General features: G+C 37.9%; 1 protein-coding gene across 1 annotated transcript in view; it reads right to left on the reverse strand.

Moving 5' to 3' along the window:
• Positions 1-8,806: 8,806 nt before the first annotated feature.
• The window catches only part of mmp24 (matrix metallopeptidase 24), a 50,764-nt gene continuing 40,408 nt past the window's right edge, over positions 8,807-19,162 (reverse strand). Inside the window, exons 8-10 of the mRNA XM_015404212.1 lie at positions 12,514-12,652; positions 11,443-11,709; positions 8,807-9,625 (exon numbers count right to left, since the gene is read on the reverse strand). Of these exons, the coding sequence (XP_015259698.1) occupies positions 9,267-9,625; positions 11,443-11,709; positions 12,514-12,652 (765 nt within the window). The 3' untranslated portion in view covers positions 8,807-9,266. The remainder of the gene's footprint in view (positions 9,626-11,442; positions 11,710-12,513; positions 12,653-19,162) is intronic.

The raw sequence follows: 19,162 nt of genomic DNA on the forward strand, positions 1-19,162 counted from the left end.
AAGTCAGCTTAAATAGAAATAATCTTATTGTTTTAGAGATAAAATAGGAATTTAATCCACATTTAATAAAGAAAACTATGATGTATTACTTTAGAGTTACAGATTTTAAATTATCTGATATATATTCTGGTTTATGATAAAATTTGCTAAATTACATAATTGCAATTAGAATAATTTTTTTAAAACCATATCATATATTAACATGTTTAAAAATAATTAAAACAAATGAAATCTTTAAATTCGTGCATTTATCAGTAGTTTGTTTCTGCTTTTAATTGGCTGAATGTTTAATTTACATTTTCAAGTTTCTAATTCTTATTCAGTCGGCCCTTAAATTGGATGTATAAAAAACGCTTGACTTGCTGAGAGTTTAATTTAAAATATACTCAGTGGGCCATGAGAACGAGTCAATAAGCTGTAAACAATTGAATTAAATCACACAAACATCTTTGCTGCCTTTGTGTTTAAAACTATGGATCCTCTGCTTCGTCTTAGTTCGTATTTTATCTTTTTTGCAGCTTTTTGTTTTCATAATTTTGTTTTCTGTCAGAGAGTCATCGAACAACCAAACAGCATTAAGCTTTGCCACATCGAAACTTCCTCTCTGTCTCTTTGCTTTATGGATTCATCCCTAATAAAGATTTGTGATGCTGACTGCAGGCTGGACCACATGAACCGTCAAACTTCTAGAAAAATGATGAGCTTTCAGCTGATTGTTGGTGCGTTCATCTATCTGCTTCCAGCTCTGTGAGCTGAACTTCCTGCACAGCATCACTTAGTGACTGAGGGGTAATCATCAGCTCCAAGACGACTCATGTGCTCTGAGCTCTCCATAAAATGACCCAGAACAGAAAGAACCCAAACTCTGCTGACCTGAAGTCATGTGTTAAACTGTCCGGCACCGTTTTGTTCAAAGTAAAAGAAGTTTGAGGACAAACAACAAACAGCAGATATATGAATCCAACCCATGAAGGAGACAGAACTCCACAGGACCTTCTGCCCTCTGGGGTAAAAAACGGAATAAGTCGTTTACGTCTAAATAAAAAGATCCCATCTACATATATTCTCTCTAGTCTAGAAGCAGGAATATGAACAATGCCATCACTACAGCATGTTTTCTTCAAGTATTTTTCTTTCTTTTCCACAAACAGACATTTGCTGAAATACAGTAAACTGCAGTTCTGTGAATCTCAGTAAATATGTACAAACTCCAGACTTTTCTGCCATAAGGTAAAAACATGGATCCGGTTGCGTTTCTACAGACGGATATTGTTTTTTCAGCTCAGCTTGACGCTTGGGGCTCTAAACGTCACTAAGAGGGCTAAAAAAGTCTATATCTGAGATAACAGAGGATTCATGATGAAGATCCCTCCGTACTGAGAGAATAACAGATTAAGACTTAGTCAGGACCAGAGCCTGAGCTTAAACAAGCTTTAAAGCGGAGCTAAAGAAGCTGAGGTAAAAATGTCCCTGCAGAGGTTGAACCAAGCCTTCATTCAGACACAAATCGACACCAACATGTCCGAAAACAATGTTTTCCTCTATCTGGTCCTTGATGTTGGTAAAACGTAAGCATTGAGTCTAAACTAGAAGCAGGATTGATTTCTGGCCTGACCATCATCTTCCTCTCAGTTCTACTGCTTTCTTTAAATCTTCAAGCAGTTTTCTCTCTTATAAAGCAGGAACAGTCTGAACACAGATGCATTTTTTTACCTGTTAAAAATGAAATGTTGAAACCATGAATTAATCCTCTCTACAGTATTACCACACTGTGTGTTGGTCTGTGTTAGGTTTAATCAATGAAGATTATAAAATTATTGTGTGTGTAATTATGAAACACTGGAGCAAGAAGATGCTCCACTCTGTCTTGTGATTCAATTGGTGGAGCATCCTTTCTTATGACCTGATCAATTGTTCTGTCAGAACAATACTGTTTTGTAACGGTGTGTTATGTTCTGTTAATAAAAGACGACTGCAGGAGGGGGGTCGGTGGAAAGAGTTGAAAGTTGGGTTGGGCTCTTTCCACTCCTGCAGGAGCTGTTTGAATCTCTTTCCTGTGTGGACTCAGTTTCTCTTTTACGAACCTACATTTTTTAACCCAACAGTCTGTCCCATAATATCCCTTAAACTTGGTTCTAACAGAATGAAATGACAAGAGGCTCCAGGGGTGAAAATACTTTAACAGTTCTGTGCGTTTTTGCAGATTTATTCCTACATTAAATCGAGAGGATCTGCTTATTATTCAGAAATGGGAAGTTTATCATGGATTTATTTTCCTTGCTATAATCTAAATAACTCAAAGACAAAAGTTTGACGTAAATATTCATAAAAATTTCATTTTGAAACAAGATTTATGGTAATTTTTATGATTAATTCAAGAATCTTGATGTGGAGTCAGTTTAAAAACCTTAAAACATTGTTTGAAAAGTTAGCAATCTAAGAGCTAATGAGGCTAACTTGGAAGCAGATTTAATTTGGACAATAAAATGACTCCAGCAGATTCTGGGGTTGCTTTATGGAAATATTACAAATTATATCTGTTAATCCAAAAGCCAAAAAATCTGCCTATAACACATAACTAATACCCTAAACAGGATACTCTTAATAAAACCCAACTTATTGCTTTTTCTGCCATAAAGTTGGATTAGAAAAATGCAAATCCAAAAAAAAAAATGCAATTCTAGTATCTTTAACAACATTGATGACAAACTGAGAGTCAAACAATATTCTAAAAAAAACAACAACAAGGAAATAAGCCATTGAATAAAAACACATAAAGATAAAAAGCTTATGATGTGTATTATAAATGAATTCAACATTTCATGATTCATTTTGATTCACTACCAGCAGTAAACATTCAAAATCTACTATGACAAAAATCTGTTTATGATCAAAATGTGATTTTGTTCTAAATTATAATTAATTATTTTGTCTTCATTGAAACATTTTGGGTATGGGCTCTGAAATTTCACAAAGAAACTATTTACCAATAATAATCAGTACAGGAATGATTGATTTATTTTGAGTTTGGGAAGTTGCTTCTCTTCTTTTTTTAAATAAAACTTTGACCAAGCAGATATATAAAAAAAAAAATGGGGAGATATTATTTCTGATATTATTATCCTCCTAATGCACACACTCTTTACTGCTTTAAAAGAAGTAGCAAACTACATATTTTACAAGTAAGAACTTATTTTCTTTCCCCCTTGTTGGGTCAGTACAGATCTAATGCAGGCAGCAGCTGGGATACATGTAACCTCTGCAGAGCAGAGAAGAATGAGATCAGGAGGAAGAGCTAAAGGGTCGAGGGAACCTCTGTCTGACGTCATGAATGGATCATTAAAAGTCAGTCATGAAAGGAGATCAACCAGGTTGTTTTCCTGGTAACAAACTCAAGAAGAAGAAATGAGCCTTTGTTCTGGACTCTGTTTTGACTCGGTCTGGGAGCTGGAACTGTGAACACGGTGCGCTTAGGACTTTTAAAACCTCTCTGGGAGACCAATTATTCTCTGTCTGAGTCACCTCAGAGAGTTAACACCGTTTACATGAGCAGTCTGTGCATTCAAAGAAAGCAAGCTTTAAAGTTCAAGCTGCAGCGCTGCTGTTTCGTTCCATGATGCCTGAAATCTGCCTTTCTGTGCTTTGCTGCCTCTGTACCATAAGAGCAGTCATGTTAAAAACTACCGAAGCTCCCTGGGAAGGGCTGAGTACGCCACAGCTGGAGACATTTGGCTCTTTCTACAGTTTAAAGAAAACTCTAAACAGTTAAACCAAGAGTTAAAAAAGGAAGTGCGCTGTATGATATAGCTGGAGGAGGCTAAAAAGATGCAAAGCAAGGTGAGCTAAGTGGGATAACAGGCCAGATGGAATCAGCTGAAGGTCAGAGGAAAATGATTAGCTGGACGAAGAGCTGTGAGGACAGATGGAGGGAGAGGAACGACTGCAGGGACGTGGAGGACGAGAGGAGAACTCTGTGAACTGAGTCCATATCACAGTACGGCAGCAGGCGTGCTATTACAGTCACCGTCAGACCTTTACTTCCTGTCCTACAGCACAACAAGTACCATCAAAAATCCAGGAGGTGTAAAAACTGCTGCGTCCTATCAGATCAGCTTGACTTAAGGCCAAAGCTTCATCCTGCTGGTCTAGATTATTTTGAAAAAACCTCAAACCGCGATAGAAACCCTCCACTAGGGTTTCAGTCCAGATCATCTCATCACAGAAGCCAACAACCAACTTACAGGACAATGAGACAAGTGAAAATGTATAAAAAAGCTTGTTTCTTTCTACAAGAGAATAAAATGTAAAACAGCAAACCTTAAACCTATAGTATTGTTTAACTTGATTGTGCAAGGAAGAAATATATTCTCAATAGAATCAGACTTATTTTAATATGTTGAATTCATGATACTAAGCCTTCATCATTTGCAAATATGTATGGAAATCTTTTTACTTCTCCAGTAAAAAAAAACCAACGGCAAAAGTGTACCTATAAATGTGTTGAAATCTGTTGATTTAAGCCAAAGCAATTGGAGGATGACCGAGTCAAGCAATTTTAAGCCAATCAAATAACTGTCATTTGAACATGTGATATGGTCAGCTGAGTCTCTTAACAGTTAGGTGGGTCGTAGCGTAATAGAGATGAGTGAGGAGACAATTACAAAATGGCAGCTAATCAAAGGCTAACACACCACCAGGTGTTTAGAGACTCTATTCTGCCTGAAGGATTGGTTTTTCATGTGATCAAAGTATAATCTGATTGGCTGAAATGTGCTGGATTCGTTCATTTGTTGAGTGGTTTTGGCTCCAGTCACTAGAATGTCAACACATAGACCTGGTCCACACAAAGACATATTTTATAGAGATATATTTTCATAAACAGCTTAGAAAAAAATTTGCTTTCCAGAGAATGTATAGAGGTCCAATAAAGACACTGTAGTACACCTGCCAATTCCTTGGTTGGCGCTGTGACAATGCCACAGAGTCACACCCAAACCCCTGACAGAACTTAGATCATAATATTTCAAATCAGGCTGTCTATCTGTTAGGACTCCTGTCTGTGTGGTCTGTGTTTCTGTGTGTTTGTCTTCCTTCCTCCAACAGGCGTTGCCTGGTTCTGATTCTCGTCCTCACACACCTGCAAGGGGTTACCTCGTTAACTGAGTGTTCTTAAGCTGCTGACTGCCACTACCTCGACGCCAGAGTGTTTCCCAGTTTTGGATACTCTAGCCAAGCTGAGTTTGGCTGAGTCAAACTGAGTTTTTGTCAACCTGAGTCTTAACCTTGTTTTTGTCTTTGCCTCTCGGCAGGAAGTCATCCTGCAAACTGGATTTTTCAGACCTTCTCTCCCTGGAAGGATCAACTGAGCACTTTTCCCCGAGGAAACATTTGAGCTTCACACTGAGCAAGGGATTCATCTGCACAACAGTCCGTTCACATACCGCAGGAAATCTGAGTGGCAGTCAGTCTTTCTCCATTCATCTTCAAACAACCACATTCTGGGTAACCCTGTCCGCCCTTCTCTGTATTAGACAAACACCAGAACACATTCCTCACCTGCTGGAGTTTAAGAGTAAACCTAATCTCTGGAAACGTGAGTCTGCCAACCTTTTCTCCTCTACAATTTCGAGAATCAATTCTCCCACTGAACCTGAACTAACCGCAGTGTCTTCCCCTCACCTTTCAGTTCTGGTTGAGCAGTGTTTAGAGCAAAACTGGAACCTCCACAAGACTTCTCGATAAACCTGTTAAACTTTTTCCCTTGTCTCTCTGGACTGGTTTTCTGCATGTGGGTCCGAGGTCTTGATAAAATCATGACACTATCAGTCTCACACTCCATCTGTCCCTCACTTCTATGTTATTCTACGCCACAGCGCAAGAGGGACAATCAAGAACTAGCTAGGATAGTGGGTGTTCTTGTGTCGGTTGGACGAGCTTGTTCGCTGTCTACAACCCCTCAATCAACATACAGTTCACCCCTGAGTGTTCCCCAAAGACTGGCATTGGCGCTGCGTGTTTTGGCTTTGGGTGCAAACCAACAGACCATTGCACAGAGCTACAAACTAGCATCCTGTACTGTGTCTGGTAAAGTGTCTGAGGTGTGCCAGGCTTTGTGGACAGCACTACAGCCAGAGCTTCTGCCATTAGGTACCAAACAGGAAATATGCATGGTGTAGAGCAGATGTAGAAATTATCAATCAGAGGCCTTCTTTCTTTCATTTCTTGCTATCGGCGGCACTTTCTGTGTTAACTGCGACACACTCACAGACGACCTGTTTTCTGAGCATAAACCAGGTTTTACTATAAGGTTTATAAGGTCCGATTGAGCCAAAAACCCCGGGCCTGGACAAACACCTCATGCAGGGTGAAACAGCATGGGGGGAAAGAGGCACATGCAGTTTACAGAGCTATGTTCAGCTACAATGTCACTGCTAAAAAAAGCTGCAGCTCACTTATCCACACTGAAAAATGAAACCGACATTCACCAAATTTCTGCACACTGGGAACACGTTTTAAAAATGTTTCATGTTTTCCCAAAATGTTGGCTTCGTTTAGATGCACAGCTACACCTGTCCTTGTCTCTGTGTAGATAGGGCCTTATGGTAAGAAAACATAAAGTCAGGTTAATAATTGAATGCCTGAAAAAGTCTGATTCTAGTGAGAATTTTTCACATATTCCTGATAAAGGATTATTTCTGGTTGAGTGTGAAGAAATACAGGAGACTGAATACTACTGGCAGTGAACAGATGAGCTTTAAGTAAAACAAAATCCGTCCCAAAGACCTCCTGGTATTAAATTTGTGGTTAAGCGTAAAGGGATGCTTTTTTTTGAGCAAAGTTTTTCCAACTTGAAGAACTTAAAGACAAAAGAGAAATATAAATAAATAAAAGTATGTGAATATAAACACTGGTGTGCAAGCTAACATGTATCCTCACATTTCACTACTATATGATAAAGTCCAGCAACGGCACTTAGACAGCTGACAGTGGTAGAAAAACACTTCTCAATTACAAAAGTAGTAAACCAACTAAATCTAAGTTGATTATTTCTGAATTAAGTTAAAACTGTGTCCACCAATAATAGCAGGAAGATCAAACAATTAAAAAAGTGGTAAATGAGGAAGATTTGCCACGCCATTTTAGTTAGAAATAAAACAATGCTTTTTTTTAGGCGATATGTTATCATGCAGGAATGTGTTATTCAAAGTTTATAGAAATCTAGAGGATATTAAAAAGTTTTTAATGTCTGCAGCAAGAAGGTTACCTGCTGCTGTAAAACATAAATCAGATAAATAAAATAAACAAATAATTAAATAAATAAACACAATCTTTCTGCTACATATCCAAAGCTGCAGGTTACTTTAGTTATTTTCCACTTCATCCATCCATAGTTTTGGCTTTTTAGGATTTTTTTGAGCTGAGGGCAAACGGCCTGTGTCGCCTTATTTACACTGTAGATCTGCCATCAACATGTTCACCCACAGGTGTCATTATGCGCACTTTCATAACCGTTGTTTAAAGCAAAGCTGCTGTCACATCGTTACCCAATCAGGGGTAACAGTGGTCCACCTGCTGTGGCTTTTGATTCGCTCCTGTTGCTCTCACGGTTCACAGAGACCAGAATCAGAGGGGTGGAAATTAGCCTCCTGCTGTATCAGGACAGGCTTTGTTACATTTCTGTGATCTTATTTAAAAAAAATTAAAATAAACAATCCACTGGACTTGGTATCCAAGTTTTAAGTTTTTTTTTGGAATGAATATGTTCCAAGTCATTCCATACGACTAAGTTCCAAGTTTTTTTGGGATGACTATGACCTGGATGACTAAGAACCTTCACCAGCATTTCTGTGATGTCATCTTCTGATTCCTCTTTCTTATTTATAGGAATCAAAATTGAATGTAAACTCAGTAATTGTCTCAAGTTTTTATAATTCAGATTATCATTAACTGATTTACTAAAAATGAAAATAATATTGTCAGTTCATCTTTCATTTTCAATCATCCAGCATAATGATGTGAGTGAAGCATCAGTATAAGATAATTTAGCAACAGGCCGACATTTAGCATCAGGAAACTGCTGAGCCAAATCTGAAAAAGTGTTAGATTAGATTAGATTATTTACTAAAAAACATCTAATGGTGGTAGGCAGGCTTAAAATGAATCTCAGTCTGACGAATTGGAATATTTTGGTAGGAATTGGGAAAGTTAAGTTACCTGGAGACAAACACAAACTTATTTCCAGGTAAAATTCAAAACCTAATCCCAAAAAGTCAAAAGCCAATCGAAATTCCTGAATTGTCCTAGTTAATAAACGCACCATGAGCAGTTAGAATTTGCTCCACTTTCCTACCACTATAGTCAATATATACTGTGAATCTCAAGAAGTTTCCTTATAAGATTCATGGAAAACTAAACACCAAATACCCTCTAAATAAACACAGACTTTTTATTTATGCAATTTATCAATTTAAATATTATAAACCTCAGCTTCCTTCAGCAAGCATGGACAGATAAGGCTGTAGAACTGTCTTTATATGCAGACGACTTACTTTTCTACTTCTGTAAAAATCGGGCGGTTTAATTGAGTAATTCTGTCCCTATTACTAAATAAAGAGAGTTTCATGTTAACAAAAAAATGACTTGTAGTGAGTTTGTATTTGGTTCAGTAAAAAAGGGAGAAAAACCTCCAACAGTTTTCCATCTCAGTATAACTGAAAACAAAGTTCTGTGATCCACAGAGATCCTTTTTTTCTTTTTTATTATGGCCTTTCTACCTGTTTAATTTTCAAGTTTATTCTTAACCTTTTTTTTTTTTTTTACATAACTTTGTTTAAACCTAAAAACTAAAGCAGTTCAGATGTAAAGTTGTCTGAGGAACAAACTTGAAGGTAGAGCCGGACCAGGCGGACATTTTCAAACTCAAGTCTTCTTATTTTCTCTGAGAAGGAGAAGCTGTTTTAGGTCCAACAAGAACTCCCAACGTCCAAGAAGAGGTGTAGACAAACTTCATTTTTTCTTTTTTAACGTCACCCTGGACTTTATTTCACTGCCTTATAGGTTTGGTTTTAACATTCTTAAATATGAACACTTCTCAGAAGATTTTAAATCAAAGTCTTGATCTACTCTTTCTGAGCTTTTTTTTAAGCTGTCAGCTTCTTTTGCCAGCAGCATCTTCCAGTCTGTCCTTTGCCAGAGTTGTTGTTGAATAACCCAGCTTTAAAACGACAAAGGCTTGACCCTGCAAGGTTTAAGGTTTTGGTTCCCTGTCATACCCACTCCTGCACTGGGTATTTGTAATAGTGCTGCATCATTGTGTTCTGCTGCGCTCCTTTGCTCTTAAACTGGAAAATGGTGTAGATCAGCACCAGGATGCACAGTGACAGGATGCAAGGGATCACCACGGCGATGGCGTTGACTGTCTTGGGGACATCATTGATGGTCACAATGACGTCGACGTCGTCGAGGGGCACCTGGCGGTCTCCACGGTTGCTGCCGGAGCGCTCCATCTCTGGCTGGTAGCAGCCCATCCAGTCTCGTAAAATGGACTTTGGATATCCAGGTTCCACCGTCAGTTTCTGGTTGTCAAACTTCCAGTACTCCTTCCCTTTGTAGAAGTAGGTGTGGTCTGAGGTGGGTGGGGTGGCGGAAGGTGATGGAGTTAACAGAGAGAGAAATAGTGAGGGTTAGGTTTTATTTAATGGAAGCTGAGATAAACTGCTATGCCTCCAAATGTTGAAAGTTCAACAGTTAAACAGATTCAGCCACACAATGTTCTGATTTAACCAAGAAAAACCTGAAAATAGGACTTTTTCAGCCTCATCTCAACAAGATCAGGTCTTTTTATAGTTATATATTTTCACCTTTAAATCACTTTTAAATGTTAATAAAAGAAGGAAAGCTGTTTTTTAAATTCTTAAACCAAGATTATTGGTCATAATGTCCCTTTCCATCACCGTCGTTAAGGCTTTCAGGAATGATTTTGACTCAAACAAACCTTACAAACTTAAATAAAGGATCATAATCAGGAGTCCTTGAGCATCAAGGAGGAGCATCCATGTATTGAGACAGATATAAAATACAGGTAGAGCATTACAGGGAAAAATTCTGGTTTGAAGCTTTGCTCCCAAAAACCTTTTTAGGAGCATTTTTCACACCATCTGCTGGTATATCAACCTAATCCAGATCCCAACACCAGAATCGGTCAATAATTTTTTTCTAATTGCTTACTGTTTTAAAAAATGTACACTTTGAACAAGACCTTGAGCACAGTAACTCCTATCTTTTAGAACTGGTGTTGTTAGCGCACATTCAATACAATTCCAAGACCACGGTTTTCAGGATCATCTTCAATGATTTCATCTCTTCAAATAATTTCAATAATAATAATAAAGAAATGTATCGTCCCAAAATGGGGAAATTCACTATCTGGATTTAACCCATCCCCTTCAGGAGCAGAGGGCTGCCACTGTGCGCCGCCCAGGGAGCAGTCTGGGGTTAAGGATCATGCTCAGGGACCCAGAGTAATTTCTTTCACACTGATAAGATTATGCTTTCATTTGACAAAAGAATCTCACATTTTGTACAAACCCAGTTAAAAATTATGTTTTTTTTAATTCTTGAATTATTAATTAAAATGAATAACGATAATAATCTAAAGTGAAACTATAAAATCATATTGTCAGATTAATCCTTTCCTTTGAGTCCTGGTGGCCACACAGAAAACTGCAGCTGAGGAGCAATGCACCAGCAACACAAAGTTGTGTTGATTCACTCAATTGCAAACTGCTTGAATGAACTTCATTTAAGAGATATAGAGCAGAAATATAGTTCTGTAATAGTCAGTATTGTGATTTATCTTTTGTATCAGTGATACTTGTTTATCCAAAAGTCAGATGGAAAAATTCCTGGGCTGAAAATGGTTCCCAGTCCGAGCCTGACCTTGATCACAGACTAGTTCTTTGTATTTATGTGCTCATCTCTGGGTGCCGGTTTTTGACCCGCACCTGTTTCATTACTACTTCTAGTCTTTCACCTGCTCCTCAGTACTCTTCAGTAGTGCTTTTCTTTCCTGCGGCTAATTTCTTTTAATAAACTGATTAACATAAGACACAATCTGGCTTCAAAACTGTTCTCTATGCCTGCTTGTTCATTGCATTAACACAATGAACCTTCTACTAATGTTTAGGGGCAGATATGCTCACCATTTACAAAGTTGCATGTCCTTCACTTATTCTCCAACTACATCAGTTAATCTGGTTTAAAGATCAGATTTCAGGATTCTTCTATGCAACTGGAAAGGAGAATGTTCACCCAACACCCTTTTATATAAGACTTTTCATCATGGCACTGTTAAGTAGAGAGATGCTGCTGAGCTAATGTCTACTGATTTAAGGGGAAAAAAAGGAAAAAACAGAGTCTAAGCAGTAAATCGGTACCACTTACATCCCTCTCTGCTGGTGAAGGCTCCCTGTGGAGAGTCAGGGACTCCGTCCCAAACACTGATGGATTTTGGGTATCCTGGGTCCACGGCTCGCTTTTCCTCATTGTAGCGCCAGTACTGGTTTCCTTTGAAGAAGTAGGTTTTCCCAACGACCTCCCAGCGAACCGCTGCATCAATGCCATCTTTCGGGAGAAAGCTTCCCAGCTCCTTCAGGTTCTGAGGGTAACCAGGTTCAGCTTTGACCTCCTTAAACACCCAGAACTTATTACCTGAGGAAAGTAGAGAAGAGAAACAACATTTATTGCCCAAATCAACCCTCCCCAATGCATTCGTCTCCAGTGGTTTCAATGGCTTTCACAAATTTTCCTTTTTTACTATCGATTACACAAGGATAATGTCCTTTTATAATCGAAAGGCTGGAACTATGGTCCGAAAAAGTTTGATTTCTCTTATTTTATAAGTTAATTTACACTATTTAATCACTGTAAACATTTTAACTCAGTCTTTTCCATTGTTATAAGTACGGGGAACACACTCTGCTCAGGCAGAACAGGGCTGAATACAGAGCGGTACGGGCTGTATGATGAAATGTTCTCTCTTTGCAAAGATATAAAAATAAAGTGCAGGCTGAGTGAAATCCATCGATCTCTGTTTATTGAACTGGGTTGAATAGTTGAATACTTTTTTACCACTACAGTATTTTAAAAGTATTGTTTGATTTATTGATTAATTGACTGATTGATTGATCTTTGTAAAGATTCAAGAGACTTAATGAAGGCTTTCAGATTGTTAAGGAGTGTTTTTAAACTAATATTGAAACAATTTCTCATTTTGATCAGCATACTCTGATGTTTGCATGGATGAGGAGAATTAGAAAATGAAAAATTTAGTATTTAGAAATAAAAAAAACAATGTTTTCAAAAACAAAGTCGTGGAATGTTGGACATCTTGGTATATCTTTGGCGGACGGATGAGATAAACTAACACATAAATTATTAATGCCTTGTGGGTACATGTTGTGAAACAGCTAAAACTGTGTCAGAATTTACTGATTGTGTTAGAAGTTATCCTACCTTTGAAAAAGACAAATTTTCCATCAGACCTCTCGTAGGCGGCATCAATGCGAGGAGGCAAGCCTTTCCAAAACTGTTCAATCTCTATGGGATAACCCTCCAGGACTTTGTTGTTCCTCAGGCGCCACAACCAGCGGTCCTGAAGTGCAATAAATGGAAACTTTAGCAATTTTTCCGGTTTTAGTAATTTTGCACCTTAACAGCTTGCCCTACAAGAAAAGTTCATAAATAAACCAGAAAAAAAAGGAAAGCATCTCAGTCAGTTTTTATACATGATTAGTCAATAATGATGATTAAAGATGACCTAGAACCGCCTCCATTATTTTGTAGAGGGGTTATAGTGCTTGGGTGATCACAGAGGCTATGTTGTCTGGGACTTAAATGCACCTGGTAGTGCAAGAACATAGTGTGATGCATCAGAAAAACTGCATTTAAAAAGCTTTTATAATGATTAAAACATCAAGGCTAATGATGTCACCCAGTCGATCCTGGAATCCGGTCTAGTAGGGCACTTCATCGCCAATGCTGACATCATGATGGCTTCCCTGGATTGTGCCCTGAAGTGTCTTTTGTGTTTTTCTCACTGTTTCCTGCCATTACTCCCTGGAAACCATTACAAGGAAAGAACTCTGAAACCATCAGACTTAAACTGCTCAGACTATTCCATCTTGTCTGGTCAGGTCTGAAACTATCCCAGCTGCTACAGAAGATGGAGGAACAGCAGCTTTCAATGGAATACACTGGACACCCAGATACCATAGGGGAATGGGATGCTGGTTAAACTGGGACAGGACAGTCTTTGCACTACACTCCCCTCTATCCACTTTACAAATGTTTGCTCTTTCACTAATATAATGCTTCAACCGTTTTCCTTAACTCAACCATTTGGACTTATGCAGATCTGCTGCTCTCTGTTAACCTACATCCTAGCTTTTAGGATTCTGTCATTTCTGGGCAGACGGTGTAATGCAGCTCAGGAGGTGGTGTCAGGATTCCTGTCTGTGTGTTTGTGTTTCTGTGTTTGTCTCCCTTCCTCCACCAGGAGGCGCCTGACTCTGGTCCGCCTCCTCACACACCTGCTGATGGCTTCCTCGTTAAACGGAGTGCTCTTAAGCTGCTGACTGCCACTACCTCGACGCCAGAGTGTTTGCCAGTTTTGGGTACTCTAGCCAAGCTGAGTTTTGCTGAGTCAAACTGAGTTCTTGTCAACCTGAGTTTTAACATTGTTTTTGTGTTTGCCTCTCAGCAGGAAGTCATCCTGCAAACTGGATTTTTCGGACCTTCTCTCCCTGGAAGGATCAATAGAGCTTCAAGCTGAGCTGGGGTTACAAACAGGAGGTTTGGACCCACTTTCCCCAAGAGATCGTTAGAGCTTCACACTGAGAAAGGCATTCATCTCCACTAGGACCCGTCCAAGTACCGCAGGAAATCTGAGTGGCAGTCAGCTTCTCCGTTCACCTACAAACAACCGCATTCTGGGTAAACTCTGTTCCGCCCTCCACCAAATCAGACAAACACTGGAACAACAGCATACCGACTGTAGTCAAAGATTCAACAACTTCTCTGGAAACGTGAGGCAGCAACCAGATCCTCTTCTCCAAGTTCACGAATCAAATTTCGCACTGAGCCTGAACTAACCGCTGTGTCTTCCTCTCACTTTACAGTTGAGCAGTGTTCAGAGCAACACTTCTCTCTGCATTATCTCTTCAATAAACCCGTTAAACCTTTTCTCCTGGTCTCCCTGTTTGGTCTTCAGCATTTGGGTCTGAACTTCAGTAAAATCATGACAGGTGGACTCTGTTCCTACAGAGGTTGGTGTATTGATGTCATGCAGTCATCACCTAGAGACATTTTTCATTAACAGCAAACCATTTTATTCACCATGGAAATTGTCCTTGTTTGTCCTGGTCCCTGTTTATATTATATCTGTTAGTGAGGTTTTTCTAGACTGACCAGATTACTAACTGGGTACTGTACACAACCACTACCGGCTGTCATAGAGGGACAATGTGACCGCGAAAATACAAGAAAAGGGTTTGCCTAAGGACACAACGACGGAAATGGATGGAGGGGGTTAAAAAAAGCGACCCTCTAGTTGCAGGACAAACATCTGTCACCCGTTGAAAAAAACGTGATTCCTTGCTTATTTTTCTGGGGTATTTTAACAAAACAAACTTCAGCTACATCATTACAAAGTAGGAGCAGCATATTAGGGGTCTTACTATAAATACTAACGCAATAAACCACAACAACATAACATTAACGGACACATAACACTAAGTTTAAGACTCACTGATCACCGTCTGGTTCAACCTTTTCTGATTTACAGGCAGAAACTTAAATTTGCTAAACCTGTTTTAAAGAATGTGAAAAGATGGACCAATGAATCAAAGGTTTAGTTACAGGTCTGGAGTTATTTTAAGGCAAAAAAACCTGAATAAAAGTCAACCCTGTTGCTGCCTCGGTCGTTACAGAGGCAAAAACTTGGATCTGGGAAAAATTCAGTAAGGCTGTTATGACTGGTGTTAACTTATGTAAATATCAGTGAGCAGGTGCTTGTCATCGATATATAATACGGATATAAAAGCTGTGGAGGCAGACGCCCTGCATCCATCCTCATCTCATCTCGACCAGCCACACTGTTTAACATCATGTAAAAGTTCTGGAGCTTGTAGGAGTGAGCTGCTGCTTCTGTTTACTTAGTTTTCTCATGTTTTAATTAGTTAGGCAGGGAAGTGTTTTGTCATTTGATTTATTTACTTTCAATTAGGTAATTTGATTAATATTCAGATAATCTTCTTTTATTTGTTGTTTTCGGTATTAGCTCTCTCTGAAGTCATATGCTCCACTTGTTGTAAATTCTCAATCAAAAAAATGTTTCTGAAATAAATAACTTCATAAGATCTTCAACTTCATGTGTGTCGCCTGCTTGAGATCTGAAGAGGATGGATCGTTATGTTATGATCTGGCCACCCCTAGAAGGGTCGTAACAGAGGCCATGAATAAAAACTATAGTTTGGCCTCAAAGCGATTCTGGTAAACCATCTGCTGCCTCCATTCTTTAGTGTAATGTGATAGAAAAGATTCGATCCGAGGTTGAACTTTATTCATCTGAGGATTAATTTATGATAATATAGGAGCCGGTGATGATCAGATACGCTATGAACTCCTCCAAGACAAAATTTTAAATGCAACCCCAAGTGATATCCAAGCCTGAACGAAGTCCTTTTGATGTGTAAACGTGCCTCTTCATGTCACTGACAGACAGCCTGAGAGGAATAAAGTCAGACAAACAAAGGAAAGGTGAGGAGAGACAGACAGATGTGTACAGATGTGGACGGATGAGCTGCCAGAGATGATAAACATTCTCAGTGACAGCTGATCCTGAAGACAGACGGAGAGGTAGATCAGTCTGACCTTTTCTAAAATTCACTTTAAAGATCAGAGACTTCTGAATGGACTTTCTATTTCCATCTGCCGCTCAAACTGAAGCTCTGGGCTAAAATCTGAAAAAAAAAAAAAAAAATGTGGGCATGATGTATTTTCTGCACTTCCTGATCAGGAAATGTTGCCGGCATTTATTTACAGCTTTAACTTACTTATTATGTTGTAGATTACTTCTGACTGTATATTTAAACTCACTGTATTTAGTGAGACCACTGAAGTTATTTAAGTCTTGTTCAGATAAGAGGACAAATATATAAACATGTACTCCAGGAATTGTAAAAGAGTTTCTGGATGACAGATAGAGCATATTAAATTGTTTGACAAAAACATTCTGTAAATATTTGTTAATGTATTAAATTAAAAACACTACTTAACATAATGTAAACATTTAGAATTAAAGTTGTATTTTTTTAAGCTATGTCAGCTTATGAAAGCTGAAGTTGTTTTTTTAAAGGTCTCAATAATTTGGATCAAACCATTTCAGAACCATATATCATTTGATTAGATTTATCTAAACCGGTTGCTTTGGAAAGTGAATGTAGATACATTTATATTAATGTTGAAAAACGAATTTATCAGTGAGTAGATCATTTGGAAAAACCTAATTTATAAAGTTAGTAAAATGTATCAGGGGTCTATTTTAAATTGTTTACCAGATTTTAACATAAAATCTAAAACTCTGGACCAATTTGCTGAAAAATTAGACATAAACTTGAGATTATTTTCTTTACTTGGAGAAATCAACTCTAAATGTGATGTAGATAAATATCCTCATTATGAGTTTTTATAGCAGTAACATGTAAAGCTTTTAAATCCTTTTTATAGTTAATTTACTTTGGAGACATTCTTTCATAAAATCTCTGTTATTTTTTTATTTCATCAACTAAAAAAAAAGTCAAATGGGATTTTTGCCAAAAAGGCAATTTTTTTATACATTTTTTATACATTTATACATTTTTTTCTTCTATTTAGAAAGAAAAGCCAGATGACAGAACAGAATAACATGAAGCTTTGTTTTATTTGAAAACCGCTCATTGGATCAGAACCAGGAGTGCAGAAACAATCAAGCATAATCTCTAAGTTCTGAATGTTAGAATAGGTCCCTTCAGCTTTAATGGGTCAGCAGGTTTAAAGCTAAAGGCATGCATAGCATTGCTAGCAGGTCACCAGAAAAATACTAAAAGGTGTCTGTGACATTTCATTCACTCTGCTTCCTTTCTCACTGAGGTTTTTCAGAGAATCATTTTCTGCATAAAGCAAAGAAGTTGACTCTCAGACAGAAGAACATTTATGTAGTGGTTTTGGTTCTGTTTAAGTTTTTACTTTGAGTTTTCATTGGTTTTATTTCTATTTTGTGTAATTCTAGTTATTTTTATTATATTTGAGTGCTTATATATTTCTTCTTTACCTTTTGTGTCAGTCTCCTTCTCCTAGAGCGCTTCTAGAGCCCTCTGTCCACACCTGTTCCTCGTCTGCTAATTAGTCCTCCCATTGTTTCTGTCTCCCATATATACACCTCCTGTTCAGTCACTCTTTCCTGGCTCCTCGTCATTTCTTTTTCCTCATGTGTGTTTTCTCTGAAGTCTTCTAGTTGTTTGTTTTCTGTATTTTGGCGTTTTTTTCGTCAGTTGCCACCCCTTTGGATTATTAAACTTGCAAGTAACAACCTAAGCTTCCATCTCTGCATTTGGGTCCTTTAAACCTCCACTCAACCTGAAAATTTAAAACTATGAAAGGTAGCAGAGCTGAGTTTGGGTTTGTTGGGTAAAAAAAAAAAAAATCTGTTATATAACTCAAAGATCTCCAAGAAGTTAACAACAGCTGTGATGACACTCTTCTGAAGAAAGACAGCATGTTCTTTATTTGCTTTTATTCTGCTTATTATATTTTACTTTCATTTCCTTTTTTTTATTAATATAAAGCACTTTGAATTACCTTTGAACTAAATTGTGCTGTATAAATAAATTGCCTTGCCTCCTGATAGGAATTAAAAACAATGAAATAATAATGGCTAAACATTAGTCAGTATAAATATTTTTTAGATGTAGTTTTGATGTAAGTCTGCTGCTGCCTTGCTCATGTTGTTGAACACAGTCGGCTGCTGAGACGTTGGGGGATCTCATTAATGTTTCAAACAGAGTGAAAATGAAAAGTGGGTCATTTAACTTTAGCTGCTTCAGCAGATCGCTGTGGTTTTGTGTTGCTTCCTAAAGAAGATCAGCAGCACCTATCGTTGGTAACAACCAGAATATTTACTGCATGTAAACATCAAGGAAACATGAAGCCGCTGCACATGAACCAAAACGGTTCTATCATTGGTTGGTTCTGCTGACGGCAAATGGCCGGTTTTAACCATCACAAGCAGGAAAGCTAAACATTTGATCAAACTATCATGACAGAAACTTGCAGTAGATTCAAAGCCCCAGATTTTCTTCTGTTTTTTTTTTCTTTCATTTTTTATCATCCAGTCAGCTCTCTGAAAGTCTCAGACATTTCTTTGGACAGAAGAAGGTCAACTAAAGGATGACTCATCTCTTAGATCTTGTTTCCTTTCTCTTAATTATATATATGACTTTGGTATAGTTCATCTAGTGGAGAAGTTTATCATATGCCTGAAATGTCCTCCTTCATCTTATTTAAGTCCAGCTAATACTTATGATTTAGTAAAAATAAATACGGGTCAACCGGTCACATAATCCAGTCTCTGAAAAATCATGTCATCCTTTCAAAATCCACTGTGTAGAACCTGCAGAAGACCAAATACAAAGGAGGATTAAATCTGCTCAACTTCTGACATTACTTCCTAGCAAATAGGCTTAAAAATAGCTCACAGTCTGGTTACATGTAGAACAATATCATAATATTAGTTTTCCAGATTTTCTATTCATTTGTTTAAACAAAAAAAGGCATTTTATTTTAAAAGCATCAGCCTTGGCTTATCTTTGACAGCTTGGTGGGAGTTTCTTAAAATGACTTTAATAACCCATATATACTGCAAAAAAAAAAAGAAAGAAATCATAATAAGCTTTTCTGAATGGAGCCCAAAAGGAAGTATTTCTTGGAACATTTATTCAAAGCAGCTAATTTTATCCCATTCTACAGCATATTTTCACAGATTTCTAGAATATCAACAGATTCGGTCTATATTAAAAGACTGAATAATGAAGCAGGTCTACAAAGACCACCAGATGTAGAGGATTTA

The sequence above is a fragment of the Cyprinodon variegatus genome, unplaced genomic scaffold (assembly GCF_000732505.1).
Source record: "Cyprinodon variegatus isolate N-32 unplaced genomic scaffold, C_variegatus-1.0 Scaffold1667, whole genome shotgun sequence".
NCBI classification, from domain to species: Eukaryota; Metazoa; Chordata; class Actinopteri; order Cyprinodontiformes; family Cyprinodontidae; genus Cyprinodon; species Cyprinodon variegatus.